The 15,618-nt window shown below is 51.3% G+C and overlaps 1 protein-coding gene across 4 annotated transcripts in view; it reads left to right on the top strand.

The window, feature by feature from the left end:
• Pole (DNA polymerase epsilon, catalytic subunit) overlaps positions 1-15,618 on the top strand; it is a 47,641-nt gene that overhangs the window by 25,941 nt on the left and 6,082 nt on the right. For all 4 annotated transcript variants that reach the window (XR_013434928.1, XM_005336349.5, XM_078039468.1 and 1 more), the window contains 13 exons: positions 3,801-4,013; positions 4,200-4,409; positions 4,649-4,792; positions 9,266-9,406; positions 9,603-9,756; positions 9,832-9,938; positions 10,018-10,194; positions 10,279-10,502; positions 10,597-10,817; positions 11,101-11,305; positions 12,279-12,452; positions 13,756-13,881; positions 14,979-15,111. Coding sequence is in view for 3 of the 4 variants with exons in the window: in XM_005336349.5 (XP_005336406.2) it covers positions 3,801-4,013; positions 4,200-4,409; positions 4,649-4,792; positions 9,266-9,406; positions 9,603-9,756; positions 9,832-9,938; positions 10,018-10,194; positions 10,279-10,502; positions 10,597-10,817; positions 11,101-11,305; positions 12,279-12,452; positions 13,756-13,881; positions 14,979-15,111 (2,229 nt within the window). In the remaining variant the exon portion in view is untranslated. The remainder of the gene's footprint in view (positions 1-3,800; positions 4,014-4,199; positions 4,410-4,648; positions 4,793-9,265; positions 9,407-9,602; positions 9,757-9,831; positions 9,939-10,017; positions 10,195-10,278; positions 10,503-10,596; positions 10,818-11,100; positions 11,306-12,278; positions 12,453-13,755; positions 13,882-14,978; positions 15,112-15,618) is intronic.

Below are 15,618 nucleotides of genomic sequence, written 5' to 3'. Positions count from 1 at the left end.
ATGAGGTGTTTCTCACTGATAGAGCACATCTTGGCCCCAGCTGCAGACCTCTGCTTTGTGGCAAAACACTGGAAGCTTGAAGGAAGGGATGAGAGAGGTATGGTGTTAGCATGCTGCTTTTCAAGACTGTTTGGAGGTCTTTGCTGGCATAATTAGACAAGAAAAATTAAACTTTAGGTATTGAAAGAAAAGCTGGCCATGGTGGCACACACCTATAATAACAGCCACTCAGGAGGCTGAGGCAAGAGGATCGCAGGTTTGAGGCCAGCTGAGCAACTTAAGACCCTGTCTCAAAAAGGGCTGGGCATGTAGCTCAGTGGTAGAGAACCCCAGGGTTCAATCCCCAGTGCCAAAAATACGAAAAGAGGGAAACAAACTCACTGTTTGCAGATAATATGATCTGGTAACACAAAATATAAGGAAGCCTAGATGTTATTTTTACATTTAATAGGACAAGAGTAACACATTTGAACAACACAGATACAAGATAATATATAAAAATCTAATTTTGGGGCTGCGGTTATGGCTCAGCAGTAGAGTGCTTGCCTAGCATGTGCAAGGCCCTGGGTTCGATCCTCAGCACCACGTTAAAAAAAAAATTAATAAATAAAATCTGTAGCTTTTGCACTGGAAACATTAGAAAATACTTTTCAAAAGGTACCATTTATAATAATAGCAAATAAATTCTCGGTAACAAATATATGTAAGGTTTTCATTGGAAAAAAATGTGACTTTATTTAAATATGTAAAAAGTCACCTAAGAACCATCTTCTTGTGTGGAAGGACTTACTATTAGAAGCAGTTTGCCCCAAATTAATCCATAAAATTCCAGTAAAATCATCTACAGAGTTTTGGGGCTACAACTTGATAGATTAATCCTGAAATCCATATGAAGTGTAAAGATCAAAATAACTGGGGCTGGATCTTAGTGGTAGAGCATTTGCCTCACATGTGTGAGACACTGGGTTGGATCCTCAACACCATATAAAAATAAGTGAATAAATAAAGATCTTGTCCATCTACATTAAAAAAAAATTAAGCTTGAATGTTCCACACTTTAAGAAAAAATAAATAACCAGAGCTTTTCTTTTTCTTTCTTTTTTTTTTTTTTTCCAATCACTGGGGTCTGAACCCAGGAGTACTTCTTTTTTTTTTTTTTTTTTAAAGAGAGAGTGAGAGAGAGAGAATTTTTAATATTTATTTTTTAGTTCTCGGCGGACACAACATCATTGTTGGTATATGGTGCTGAGGATCGAACCCGGGCCGCACGCATGCCAGGCGAGCGCGCTACAGCTTGAGCCACGTCCCCAGCCCCCAGGAGTACTTCTTACTAAGTTGCTGAGGATGGTCTCAAACTTGCAATCCTCCTGCCTTAGCCTCCCAAGTCTCTGGGATTACAGGCATGCACCACTGCACTCTGACAACCAGAGCAATTTTGAAGGATACAGTTCTTTTTTTTTTTTTTTAATATTTATTTTTCAGTTTTAGGTGGACACAATATCTTTATTTTTATGTGGTGCCGAGAATCAAACCCAGGGCCTCACACACTCTAGGCGAGCGCATTACCACTTAAGCCACATCCCCAGCCTGAAGGATACAGATCTTTCATTATGCCTTGCTATATCTGTAAAGGCTAGAGAGTAGAGCTAACTAGGAGCCTGAAAGAAGATCCTTATGGGGCTGGAGATATAGCTCAGTTGGTAGAGGATCACCTTGCATGCACAAGTCCCTGGTTTCAATACCCAGCACCAAAAAAAAAAAAAAAAGGAGAAGAAGATCCTTGTGCCAGGGGCCGTTGGCATATCACAGATGTGCCATGACAAGTTCTAGGGAGAGAAGGAACCACTGGTCAGCTAAGGTGCTGGGGAAAATGGCTATTTATTTTAAGTTACCATATCTCCAAATATGAAAATAATTCCAAACAGAATGAAGACTTCTTTCTTTTATTGTTTTCTTTTGCAGTCCTGTGATTGAACCCAGGGCTCCATGCTTCCTAGGTAGGCACCACCAAGCCACATCTAAGCCCCAAGAATTAAGATTTCAATTGAAATCTCTAGGAACAAATACAAGAGAGTGCCTTCCCCATGCTGGGATGGGAAGGGCTTCTTAAAGCACACAAGAAACACAGCATAGGGAAAGACTGATTCATTAATATAAGTCTAAATACTCTGGTCTAAAAAAAGAACAGCAGAATGACTGGGTAATAAGAATTGGGTGGAGGTGGGTTGTGGCTCAGTGGAAGAACACTTGCTCTGCATGTGTAAGGCCTTGGGTTGATTCCCCAGTACTGAGAAAAGGTGGGAATTATTTTTATGTGGTGCTGAGGATCAAACCCAGTGCCTCACACGTGCCAGGCAAGTGCTGTACCACTGAGCCCCAGCCTCAGCATAATGCACACTTTTATAGCACACAAGTCGCCATAAAATTGAAGAGACAAATCATAATTTGAAGAAATGGTTCATAAACATATTTAGTTAAACGTTGCAACACAACATATGTCCCCCAAAACATAGCAGCTTGAATACCACATGGTGCAGGTCACTCTCTAAGGGTCAGGAGTCTGCACAGCATGACTGAGTGTTCAGCTCGGGGTCCACAGCTGGGCTGTTGTTTCACTTGAAGGCTCTGGGGAGGAGCTGCCTCCAGGCTCCCTCCTGGGGTAGGGGCTGGTCCTGGCTCCTTGCTGGCTATGTCAGGAGCACTTTAGGTGCTCTCTGCAGGACAGCTCACAGCATGGCAGTGGGCACCTTCAGAGCGAGTCATGGGTAAGAACCAGTTAGTGAGGACAAGTGGAAGTCACAGCATTCTACAGCTGGTTTCAGGGAACCCACCACTGTATTGTAATCTGTTCACTGGAAGCAGTCCACTGCATCACCACACTTAGGGAGGGACTCAGGTATGAATTTCAGGCGGTGGGCATCACTGAGCCACTGCAAGGCTGCCTGCACAGGTGCCAGAAGTTGCCAGACTTCACAGCATGACATGTCCCAATGGCAGCCACCCTGAGTGATGACGTTCATGTGAAGTGTCAGGACCGGCAGATAGGAGCTTGTTGGTATGTGAGGTACAGGCAGCACATGCAGAGGTGGGCACTAGTCACAGCTTGTGGTTCTAAGGAAGTGGGAGCTAGCTCTTCTTCATCTGGAAAGCAACAGAAGGCTGGTTTTCCCTGTGACAGATATCCTACTGCAGTTAAGATTAAAGGACCTGCGCGTGCACCAGTAGGTGCCTGTCCCATACACCTGGTCCACGCCACAGTCAGTAGGGGGTACACCACATATTGCTGTTTGCCTGAAGTAAAACAGCTGTGCTGCTTGTTGTTTATGGTCAAGCAGAATACGTAAAAACGTGGGGAATGAGGCTGCTCCTGAGAGCAGCGTGGTAGGCGGGAGAAGGGGCACGTTAGCTATTATTTGCAATCATTTAGACAAATGATTTATTTTAAAGGAGCATCCTAAAAGGAGCATCCTCTAACAGTCACTGGTGGTACTTGAATGACATTGTTTTCTAAACTTTTCTATTTGCCCTCTTTGCTATTAAAGGTTAAATCAGAGCTGGGGTTGTGCTCAGTGGTACAGTTCTTGCCTAGCATGTGTGAGACACTGGGTTTGATCCTCAGCACCATATTATATATTTTTACTTATATAAGTAAATAAATAAAGGTATATACAACTGAAAAAAATTTTTTAAGTTAAATTGGGTCATAAGTCTCTATCCCGTTTTAGGTAACATATTAGGTTCAAGTGGTAGAGTTTATAGGAACAAGCTCCTCAAAGTTAAGGCAGATTGGGTCTTTCCAGATCGTGATGGCTCAAGGCCTAGAAGACAGCCCCAGGCCAGGTGCTCCCGACATGGAGGACTTTGGCCTCATAAAGCCACCCCATCCAGCAATCCCTGTAGCCACCAAGAGGAAGCGAGTCCTCTGGGAGAGCCAAGAGGAGTCTCAGGAACTCACGCTGACGGTGCCCTGGCGAGAGATCTTGGGGCAACCTCCTACACTCGGCACCACCCAGGTGAGAAGCTGGGGTGACTGGAGGGCCGTTCAGGGACCCCAAGGCAGGTCCTGGCCCCTGGGGAAGTTGGGTGTGATGATGCCTAGTCATCCCAGAGCACATGGAAGCTGCAGAGCTTAAAAGCTGTCAAGGGGGAATGGTTCTACCTCACAATGTGCCTGTTGGTTGTGTTGCCATCTGTCCCAGGAAGAATGGCTGGTCTGGCTCCGGTTCCACAAGAAGAAGTGGCAGCTACAGGCCCGACAGCGCCTGGCCCGCAGGAAGAAGCAGCGTCTGGAGTCAGCAGAGGATCTGCCAAGGCATGGGGCCATCCGAGACGGGCCTGCCACAGGGCTGGGGAGCTTCTTGAGAAGAACTGCACGTAGCATTCTAGACCTTCCCTGGCAGATTGTGCAGGTGTGGGCCTTGACCCAAGCAGGCAGGTGTGGACTTTTTATCAGGGAGGCAGGACGCCCCTGAACCAGCAGCACTATTCATGGGTCCAGGGAATGCCGGGCCAGCCCTGGGGTCCAATTGAATAAGACAGACCTTCAACTTTCCTGCCTGTTGTGTAGGGGTCCTGAGCAACTCCGAGTGACTTGTTCACAGGTGTCCATGTGTTCTGTCACATGCTATGCGTTGTCATTTCCTTTCAGATCAGCCAGACCAGCCAGGCCGGCCTGTTCAGGCTGTGGGCCATCATTGGTAGTGACTTGCACTCTATCAAGCTGAGCATCCCCCGCGTGTTCTATGTGAACCAGCGAGTGGCCAAAGCAGAGGAGGGGCCTTCCTGTCGGAAGGTAGGGGGCTACTGCTGTTTCTGTTGCTGTCACATGGATGGGGGGGTGTTAAAAAGATGACCAGGAGTGTGTGCTTTGCAGACCCGAGGACCTAGGTACTTTACTAGGACATGGTAAGAATTACTTGAAATGATATCTGAGTGCTGAGCACAGAACCAGGGCCAAAGCAGGGCTGGGGTGCAGGAGCTGCTACTGTCACTGTCCTTGGCTGTGAAGTGTGTGCACTGGTAGACTTGATAAAGGGTACAGACTTTCTGTAGACACTGCTGCTGTAAGTAGCTTTTTTGAGGTATAAATTTACACACTGTGCAGTTCATCCATTTAAAGAATGTACTATTTTGTGGCTTTAGTGAATTCACAGCACTGCCACTAGAGCCACTTCTGATTTTAAGATGTTTTCATCATCCTGAAAGGCAGCCTGTACCCTCCTGCCCAGGGTTCTCCTCCTAGCCCTGTGTGTAGGTTTGCCTGTCTGGACATTCCTTGCAAATGGAGCCCTGCAATACATGGTCTTTTTTGCTGAGACTCTTCCTCTTAGGATGCTTCTGGGAATGTCACCTAGGTAGCATGTCCTTGTCAGCTCTTACTGCTGTCTCAGATGAAGCTCCACTTGACCCACTGTGCTCTCTGAGGTTGTCCTGTTGTATTTCTTAGTTGGATACTGTGACCTATGTAGCAAGTGGCACCCAGGTGAGCAGCTGAGTTGTGAACATTTGTAGCTGGAGAAGGCAAAGCCTAGGCCCATCCAGTCAATTTGGTGAAATGTGCACCTAGAAAGTGGGGAGAGGTTCTCAGGACCACAGGGATAGATGGTACAGGGGGATTCCCTCAGCCCTCCAGAGAAGCGCAGCACGGCCATGCAGGAGAATCCTCACTAGCAGAAACTCGCTTCCTTTGTGACACGACTCATCTAGAGAGATGCATACCTGTCCTCAGCCTCTTTCCAGAGCCACTGAAGATGCTCACCTGGACCCTGGTCCCATCTGGACTCCAGGAAAGGACTTCTAGTCCTGCCCTTCTGTGTTCAGACAGGAACTTAGTGTGTACCAGTTAGAGATGAATTACAGTTTGGTTTGGTCTTTGGTGGTGTTGGGAATTGAATCCCTGGCCTGAGTATACTGTGTGTGCCCTGCAACTGAGCCAGTCCCAGATCAGACATGAATCTGTTTCTTTCTTAAAAAGCAAGATAAATGCATATCATCTTCCCTTAGATTATATTAAATTTCCAAGAAAAGAATGAATGGAGGGGCTGGGGATGTGGCCCAAGTGGTAGCGCACTTGCCTGGCATGCTTGCGGCCCGGGTTTGATCCTCAGCACCACATACAAAGATGTTGTGTCCGCCGAGAACTAAAAAAAAATAAATATTAAAAAATTCTCTCTCTCTCTCTCTCTCTCTCTCTCTCTCTCACTCACTCTCACTCTCTCTTTAAAAAAAAAAAAGAATGAATGGATTTTTACTTTGTGTCCTTTTAAAGCATCACTATGGTGTGGTGCTCGCCTATGATCCAGCAACTCAGGAGACTAAGGCAGGAGGATCGGAAGCTTGAGGGCAACCTGGGGAGACCCTGTCTCAAAATAAATTTTAAAAAGGTCTGGGGATGTGGCCCAGCTGTAGAGCACCCCTTTGTTCAGTCCCCAGTACTAAAAAAATACATGTATTACTGTGGACTTGGGAATACGTGTTGTTTAATATTATAAGATCACTTAGTCAGATCTCCCTGACACCCAGTAAATCCATGAGGTGTGATTACAGTTCAGTGGGACTTAAACACATGGTCTTGCTGGTTTTGACAAGAGTCTGCCTGCCTCACCCACGCCACTGCCCAGGCCAAGTGCCTCCACCCTGTGCAGCCAGGTCTGAGGACGCACCCCTGCTATAGATGTGTAGACCTGCTGGAACTTTGTATCTAAGAGGCATTTCCACAACAGGACAGTCATTGCCTCCTTGAGACCCACATCACCCTGTTGGACCAGCAGGATCCCTTCAAGTGGTTCCCAGGTCATCTTTTTAAGACAAGCTAGATATATTTACCTTTTATTAATCTGTTTTCCTTGTTAATTTTAAGGGGAGTAGTTGCTTTGTTTTGTTTTGTTTTTTGTTTCCATTTTGATTTAATTACAATGAACTTAGTGCTGTGCTGGGGAAATCATCCAGACCAGTACTAGGACTTGCTGTTCCTAAGGTGTCATGGCCCACGCCGCATGCTCAGGGACAGCCTCTGCTGCTTGCCTGGCCGTGGACAGCTGGACTGCCCCCAGGTAGAGCCTCAGTGGTAGCCTTAGGCCTGTGTCTGTGGAGTCTGTCAGGGTACATTGGGCCTCTGAAGAGCTTTATTTCTTAAACCACACACAGCATGTTCGTATAGGTGTCGAGAATATGCAGATGAGATGGGGACGTCCCTTCCATCAAACTGCTTCACTTTTCCCAGTTCTGAGGAAGGAGGAGAGATGTTTATTTTTCCAGGCTCTCTTACAATTTAAATGCAGTAGAGCAGTCTTCTTGATGAAGTTTTCTAGTTTCCTAGTGTGTGTAGAGTCGAGGTGAAGAAGGGTCCCGTCACCCTGCGTTCCCTTGTGCTGTCTTCTCTGCCCTTCTCTGGGATCTGCCCCTGGCCATTGGTGTCACCATTCCTGCGTCCTCACAGTGGATCATGCAGGTTCCTTCTCTCCCTTAGGTGAGCCCCCACAGGGATTGCCCCAGGGAAGCCAGGGACTGTTCATGGTCTTGCCGAGGACGACCTCTGCTTCCCTGTCATCTTTTCTTTCCCCACCCTTGTGAGGCAGCCTTCTGCTTCTGGAGAGGGTAGAGCGTGACTGATCTGTTGTGAAGGGGTCTGCTTTCAGGTGGATGGTTTCTGCCAACTCGTCCTTGGGTGCTGACAGTTTTCTCCCTCTTGGGGCTGCTGCTGAACCCCTATAGATTGCTGTGTTCAGAGGCTGGTTTTCAAGTCGATTCTTTCTCCCTTTTCAGTCCTCTGTTCATCCAGGTGAGGCTGTTGGCCTGTGCCTGGTGGGAAGTAACTATAGCTGCTGCACAGGCACTGTTGGTCACAGGTCAGGGTCATCCCAGGGCCGACCTTCCTGGCTCTCTCCTCCCTGGAGAGCCATCCATGTGTTCTTGGTTGGACGTTTTACAAGTGCTATTGAGGCTTCAGGCGTTGCTTTGCAGGACTGAGGGTGGAACCCGGAGCCTTATGAATAAGGCCACCCCAGTTCTCTACCACTGAGCTACACCCCAGCCCTTTTCATTTTGATTTGAGACAGAGTCATGCTGAGTTGCCCAGGCTGGCCTGGAACTTGGAATCTCCCTGTCTCGGCCTCTGAGTGCCTGGGATCAGAGGCCTACACCACCGTACCCAGCTGACTTTGGGCATTTAAAAGAACCCTTTAGAGAATGTTGAGGAAGCCACCCAGTTAGTTTCAGACCCCAGATTCTGTCTGACCCTCTTTGTGGAAGCCTTCAGTGTTGGCAGCCTTTGCTGACCTGCCTGGTCTGTCTGACCATGCAGAGTTCAGGGTGAGCTTGTCAGACATGCTGGTCCCTGTGCAGAATTAGGGTCCAGCTTTCTTCTCTCTAGGGTTCCCCTACACAGAAGCTCCTTTCCGGGTCTCTGGCTAGGAAAACATGGTTTCTCTCAATGTTTGCTACTTGCACCCTCCTATTGAGCTCAGGAGAGATCAGAGGACAATAAACTAGGCCCCCCCCAAGACTGGTATTGACACTTGTCTGATCTCTGCCCAGGTGTGCCAGGGCGGTGGGCCAGGTTTCAGACAGGCCAAGGAAAGTCCCTGGAGACAGCAGGAGAGACGTTCAGTTTACTGGGGAAAGCTCATGAGAGATCAGGACTGCTCCGAGCAGAGCTCCTGGTGACAGCACCTCCTCTCCCTGGTGGGGCTTTGCCCAGAGGTATCCAGCTAGAGGAGCGACCCTGTGCTTTTCACAGTGCCCTCTGCTCCATGCCCCTCCCCACTCAGGGGTTTTATAGGTGGATAGCAGATGCAGGGACACTAGCAGCTTTAGCTTTAGTTGGCTTATCTGACCAACATCCTAAGGAGCAGTTGTCCTGGTGCCAGTGTAGTAAAGGAGCTTTCCCCAGATAAGACCGTTCCGCCCAGCTCCCAGCATTGTGCGCAGAGACAGCGAGCGCCCACCAAGATGGCACGTTTCTGGACCTGCCAGCCTGGGCCTGCTCCCACTGCTCCCTTAACGTGGCTGGGTTCTGGGGAACAGAGGGGGGCATTCAGGGATGTGGTGCCTTACTGCCCCCTTTGCTTTAGGGTGATACAATACCTCAGTCTGTGAGTGCCTCTCTACTTTCAGAGGCCACAGGTCGCTTTTCTAAGTTACATTCAGATCTTGTAGTTGTGACACTTGGGAAGGCAGGCTGACCACTGTAGGCACAGGAAGTTCTAGGATTCCATCGACATGCCCCTTGGAGGCCATGACAAGACCACCACTGTGTTGTCACCAGGTGAACCGCATTCTTCCTCGTTCCAACATGGTCTACAATCTCTATGAGTATTCAGTGCCTGAGGACATGTACCAAGAACACATCAACGAGATCAACACTGAGCTGTCAGCGCCGGACATCGAGGGTGTCTACGAGACTCAGGTAACTCTCCCAGCCACACCCTGCTGAACCCGGTATGGGTCCAGCTGGGCCTGGACCAGGGACAGCAGTGACAATAGACTGTCCTGGGAAGGTGGGTCTCAGCAGGCCTGTTAGAGGAGCCTGTGGGTAACCCAGGGTGAGCCAAGGGTGCAAGAGCCCCCATCAGCCTCACCGGCCTATCTGCCCACTCTTCCAGGTGCCATTGTTGTTCCGGGCGCTGGTGCAGCTGGGCTGTGTGTGTGTGGTCAACAGACAGCTGGTGCGACACCTCTCGGGCTGGGAAGCCGAGACCTTCACCCTAGATCACCTTGAGATGCGTTCTCTGGCCCAATTCAGCTACCTGGAACCAGGTACGGCTTATGCCTCCTGCCCTGCCACCCATACACCTCCTGCACACCTACCGTGACGTGCACTTCCTTCTGCAGGCAGCATCCGCCACATCTACCTGTACCACCACACACAGGGCCACAAGGCACTCTTTGGGCTCTTCATCCCCTCACAGCGCAGAGCATCTGTGTTTGTGTTGGACACGGTGAGTCCTTGACCCGGTGGGTTGGCAGGGCCCCTGCTCTATCCATCAGGAAGGGGCTCACACGGCTACTCTTCTCCAGGTGCGCAGCAACCAGATGCCCAGCCTCAGCACCCTGTACTCAGCGGAGCACAGCCTTCTGCTAGAGAAGGTGGGCCCCGAGCTCCTGCCACCCCCCAGACATACCTTTGAAGTTCGTGCTGAAACTGACTTGAAGACCATCTGCAGGGCCATCCAGCGCTTCCTCCTGGCCTACAAGGTAAGGGAGGTTAGAGTCCTGCTGTGAGAGACCACTGCTCTGAGACTCTATCTACCAGGCCTTTTTTTCTTCTGCCCAACACAGGAGGAACGCCGGGGACCCACCCTCATTGCAGTGCAGTCCAGCTGGGAACTGCAGAAGCTAGCCAGTGAGATCCCTGTGCTGGAGGAGTTCCCGCTGGTGCCTGTGCGCGTGGTCGACAAGATCAGCTATGGAGTCCTAGACTGGCAGCGGCACGGAGCCCGCCGCATGATCCGGCACTACCTCCACCTGGACACCTGCCTGTCACAGGCCTTCGAGATGAGCAGGTGAGCCCAGAGGCCAGCAGCCAGGGCCAGGCTGCTACCGTGGCAGGCAAGTGGTCCCCGGTGCTGCCTGGGCTGACCATGCGCCTCCACACAGGTACTTCCACATTCCCGTTGGGAATCTGCCAGAGGACATCTCCACCTTTGGCTCCGACCTTTTCTTTGCCCGCCACCTGCAGCGTCACAACCACCTGCTCTGGCTGTCCCCCACAGCCCGTCCCGACCTGGGTGGGAAGGAGGCTGACGACAACCGCCTCGTCATGGAATTCGAGGACCGTGCCACTGTGGAGATTAACAGTCCTGGTTGCTACTCCACCGGTGAGTGGGGCGGAGGCGGGCTGTCCTGCCATCTCACCATGTGCTCTGGGCAGCCAGACTCAGTGCCCAGCTGCCTGCCAAGAGCTGAGGCCACAGAGGGTGTCCCAGAGTAAAGGCCAGAAACTGATGGCCCTGCAGTTCTGCTGGAGGTCAGGGGGTACATGCCACACCTGAATATACTGGGCAGTGCTGACTGTCCTGGCAGTATCAGTGGCTGGGTCTGGGTCCAGGAGATAGTGCTAGAGGTGGCCAGGGTGCATGGACAGCAATGTCTCCTCTGCAGTGTGTGTGGAGCTGGACATCCAGAACCTGGCTGTTAACACCATCCTCCAGTCCCACCACGTGAACGACATGGAGGGGGCCGGCAGCATGGGCATCAGCTTTGACGTGATCCAGCAGGCCTCACTGGAGGACATGGTCACAGGCAATCAGGCCTCTAATGCTCCAGCCAGCTACGACGAGACAGCCCTCTGCTCCAGCACCTTCAGGTGCCTCCTTGCTGTATGCTCATCTCCTGTAGAACAGTGGAGAGGCCTAAGGCAGTGCCCCTGGGGCTTCTCTTTTCCCAGTCTCATGCAACCGTTTCAGTGTCCCCGTGGCCCATGCACGTGTCCTGCCTGGTTATCATGACAAGTCCTTGAACTCCCTCCCGCCTTCCTGTGGCCAAAGGCATTTGGCCCAAAAACCCTTCTCACATGGCTGCTTCTCAGCTGACTGAGGCATGTGTGTGAGAATCCCCAGGCACTTAGCCTGGTGAGTTGTTATGGTCACTGTTGGCTGTCAGGGGCTTGATCAGCTGTGGTCCTGGTGATGTGCATTGTGTGCCAAGGGGCACTTCTGTGTGTGTGTGTGGGGGGGGGTCATGTTCTTCCTCAGGCCCCAGCAGCTTGCAGAGTGGTACAGTTGCCCATCATGGAGAGGGAAACTGAGGTCAGGGTGGCCACAGTTGTGGCCATTCTTGGTGCAACTGAGTGTGAGGGTTTGCACTCAAGAGGAACCTGATTCCAGATTGTGTGCCTCAGCTGTTACTCTGGGGCCTCCCCACAGAAAGAGGGATTCGCTGGGATGGGGCGAGGTAGGGAGAGGAGGAGGGGCTGGGAACAGTGTCTTGGCTGCAAAGGACACAAGTGGTTCAGCCTGAGAGGCAGATGAGATCAGTTCCAGATGGCAGAGACCATCACTGTGGCAGTGGGCAGGGAAGGTTCTATGAATGAACTCTGTGACCATGACAGCCTGTTACAGGCAAACTCCCCCCCCCCCCGAAGTTCCCAGCAGGTGAGGTGCTGTGTTGAGAGGTGAGCAATGCTCACATCTCTAGTGGCGGCAGCATTTAATGTGTGGAGGAGGTGACGCTGTGCAGTGGGACAGGCAGAGGGAGCTCAGGGCCCACGGTGTGGTCTGGACACTGGGGGTCAGAGCTGGTGAGGGGTGGTAGCACACCTTCCTGTGCCTGTCTTCCAGGATCCTCAAGAGCATGGTCGTGGGCTGGGTAAAGGAGATCATGCAGTACCACAACGTCTACGCCGACAACCAGGTGGTGCACTTCTACCGCTGGCTACAGTCCTCAAGCTCTCTGCTGCATGACCCCGCCCTGCACCGGACACTCCACAACATGATGAAGAAGCTCTTCCTGCAGTGAGTACTCACCCAGGCCAGGGCACACAGCGGTGGAGCGGCCAGGCCAGGAGGTGCCCTGCAGCCTGTCTGCACTATGTGTCCACCTTGCTATGGTGAATGCCCATGCCCCTAGGAGGGCTGCATGTGGAGGTACCATACCAGTGGACCTTTAGATTGTCCTGCTTCACGCTGCTAGGAGTACTAAGTCACGAAAGGCTCTGAGCGTGAGCAGCAGCGGCATCTGTGGAGGTCCTGCTGTTGCAGCTTCAATGGGCATTATGTCTGGGTGGTTGGTATTGCCAAGAGCCCTCTATGCAGGCTCGTGATTAAGGGTACCGTGCCCCTGCTCCTTGCTGTCACAGCTGGGGATTTGCCGGCATCAAGGAATGAGAGTGCTGTTTCGATGTTGTCTTACTGTACCATCCCAATTATGAATGAAGTTGAACTTTCTCTTCATGTTCTTTACTCATTTTCCTGTAGTTTTGTTGGGTTTTTCTCTTATTAAAAATGGAATGAGGGGCTGGGGATATGGCTCAAGCGGTAGCATGCTCACCTGGCATGCATGCGGCCCGGGTTTGATCCTCAACACCACATACAAACAAAGATGTTGTGTCCACCAAAAACTAAATAAAAATAAATATTTTTTTAAAAAATGGAATGAGAGGCTGGGATTGTGGCTCAGTGGTAGAGTGCTTGCCCTTGCACATGTGAGGCACTAGGTTCCATCCCCAGCACCACATAAAATAAATAAATTAGTAAAACAAAAGTATTGTGTCCATATTCAACTAAAAAAAATATTAAAAAATGGAATGAAGCTGAGAATAGTGATACATGCCTGTAATCCCAATTACTCAGGAGGATGAGGCAGCAGGATGGCATGTTCAAGGCCAACCTCATAAGTTTAGTTGAGACCCTGTCTCAAAAGAAAATATAAAAGGCTGAGGTGTAGCTCAGTGGTGGAGAGTCCCTGGGCTCAATCCTCAGTACAGGGGGCAAAAATAAATTCTCTATGTTTAAAAAAATAGCCATCTTTCCATAAGAGCTTGCAAATTTTTTCCTGTTTTTCCTTTTGGGGAGGTTGGTGTGTGTTATCCTTTGCCTCTGTCATATTTTCTTACCATGCAGAAACTGCTGCCAGATACTGCCTGTGTCTGCAGTCCCATCCGTATGGGATTCAGGACAGTCTGGGCAGCACAGCAGGGCCTATGAGGCTCCAGTGCAGCTGGGAGGCCTTCCCTGGGGCTGGGCTCCCGGGCTTCTCCACAGTGCTGGGTCCAGGGCACTGGGCCCCTCCTTGCCGTTGACTGGACTTGTCCCACAGGCTCGTGGCTGAGTTCCAGCGCCTGGGGTCATCAGTCGTCTATGCCAACTTCAACCGAATCATTCTCTGTACCAGAAAGCGCCGCATTGAGGACGCCATTGCCTACGTGAAGTATATCACCAACAGGTGGGTGGAGAGGCGTCCTGCTACTGCAGCCTGCTGTGGCTCTGCTGAAGGGCCAGCATCCGTGACACACAGCATGGTGACTAGAGGACACCTCATAGCCCACTGGGTGTCAGGCACAGGTGTGGCACTGAACATGCTGTGGCTTGTGAATGGGTCGTATCGGCCTTTAGCTGCTGCAGCTCTAGCTTGGGGCAGCAATGGCTCTTGCACCGAGCCGCACTCCCAAGGCCCCTGTAGCCCAAAGGCTCTGGTTTATAACTGAAGCTCACACTTTTGGGTGCGTTCACATGGACCAGGAATGGAGCACTTCCCTAAACACAGAAAGATCAGAGTAGGCAGAAACCCTGGGTGGATCCACTCTGCCGTCAAGTCTCATCACTCCTCAGTACCAGTCCTGGGCGGCAGGGGTGAGGTCACCCACTTCGACACATACACACGGCTCTGCAGACCTGCTGCCTGTCCTTCCACATGGCCTAGGGGTCCAAGCCAGCTTTCAGTCTGCCAGTGTCGTGCTATATGCCTACGGTGGGCAGGGCGGGGGGGGGTGGCTGAGACACTGGGGGCTGTGGCTCAACTCCAGGAGGCCCAGCACTGAAGTAGCTGGGTTGGGCCACGTCGAGAAGCTGCCGCCATTCTCCCCTTGTTCTGAGAGCAGCCAGGACAAGTGCCAAGGTCCTGGAGGAGCAGTGTCTGGGTTGTCTGGCTACGTGTAAATACTTCACTTAGGGTTCCTCCACTGTTTCTCCCCATCGGAGACAGAGCCATGGGTCAGTCAACTTGGCTGAGGGTGCTGGGAATGAAGGAAACTTGCAGCCCTTCCAGTCACCCATAGTCACGAGGGTACAAGGCAGGCTGGCCCCCGGGAGACCCCCAGCAGACAGCATAGCCAGTCTCCCTCAGCCCCAGTTCAGGTACCACCCTCCCAGGGCAGTCTCAGTCCTGCTGGCTGCCATCCCCAGGAAGTCTGAGTAATCTGCATCATCCCAAGCTCTCTTTAAGTAAGAGAAGGGTGAGCAGATACTAGGAAGGGAAAGACAGGAAGTGGAGGAGAGGGACGCCGTTGGTTTCACATGCAGCTTCTCCCTGGTTCTCTGCAGCATCCATTCTAAAGAGCTCTTCCATTCCCTGACCATTTCCTTCTCACGATGCTGGGAATTCCTTCTGTGGATGGATCCATCTAATTATGGTGGAATCAAAGGAAAAGTGCCATCTGGAATTCACTGTGGACAGGTGAGAGAGCTGGGCATGACTGGGAAACGACCCTAGCTGTATTTGCCCCAGTGGTGAGTGCTGCCTGTCTGGGGCCTCCTTGTGCCCACCCTCATTGGCTTCCATGAGAAGGAAACACAGAGTGCTGCCTCAATCCAGAAAGAGCAAGGAGTTTGCTGTAGGGTGGCCCTGAAGGTGTGACATGGAAGTGGGGTTCTGGAAGATGCACACAGTCCGTGTGCTGCTCTGGGCAGGGAGGCCGGCGAGGGGGGGGGTGGTAGTTGCAGATGCATCCAGAGACCTGGTGGGGCTGGTCACATGGATGAGTGATGGAGGAGGACAGAGATGGGAGGACCAAGGGTAGACCCCGGTTAGGGTCAGTGCAGGGGAGCACTGGGTTGGCCTAGAAGGTGGGAAGGACTTGGGTGGGATCTGGGCGGGGCCGAGAGGCAGCAGGGTGTGTGTGTGTCGGTGCCCAGGTGTGCAGAACTGGCTGCCAGAAGCAGTGTGGGGAAGGGGTCTTGTTAG

Source organism: Ictidomys tridecemlineatus, chromosome 2 (assembly GCF_052094955.1).
Source record: "Ictidomys tridecemlineatus isolate mIctTri1 chromosome 2, mIctTri1.hap1, whole genome shotgun sequence".
Lineage (NCBI taxonomy): Eukaryota > Metazoa > Chordata > Mammalia > Rodentia > Sciuridae > Ictidomys > Ictidomys tridecemlineatus.
Note: the sequence above shows the minus strand (reverse complement) of the source record. Positions and strands in the feature narration are given on the sequence as shown.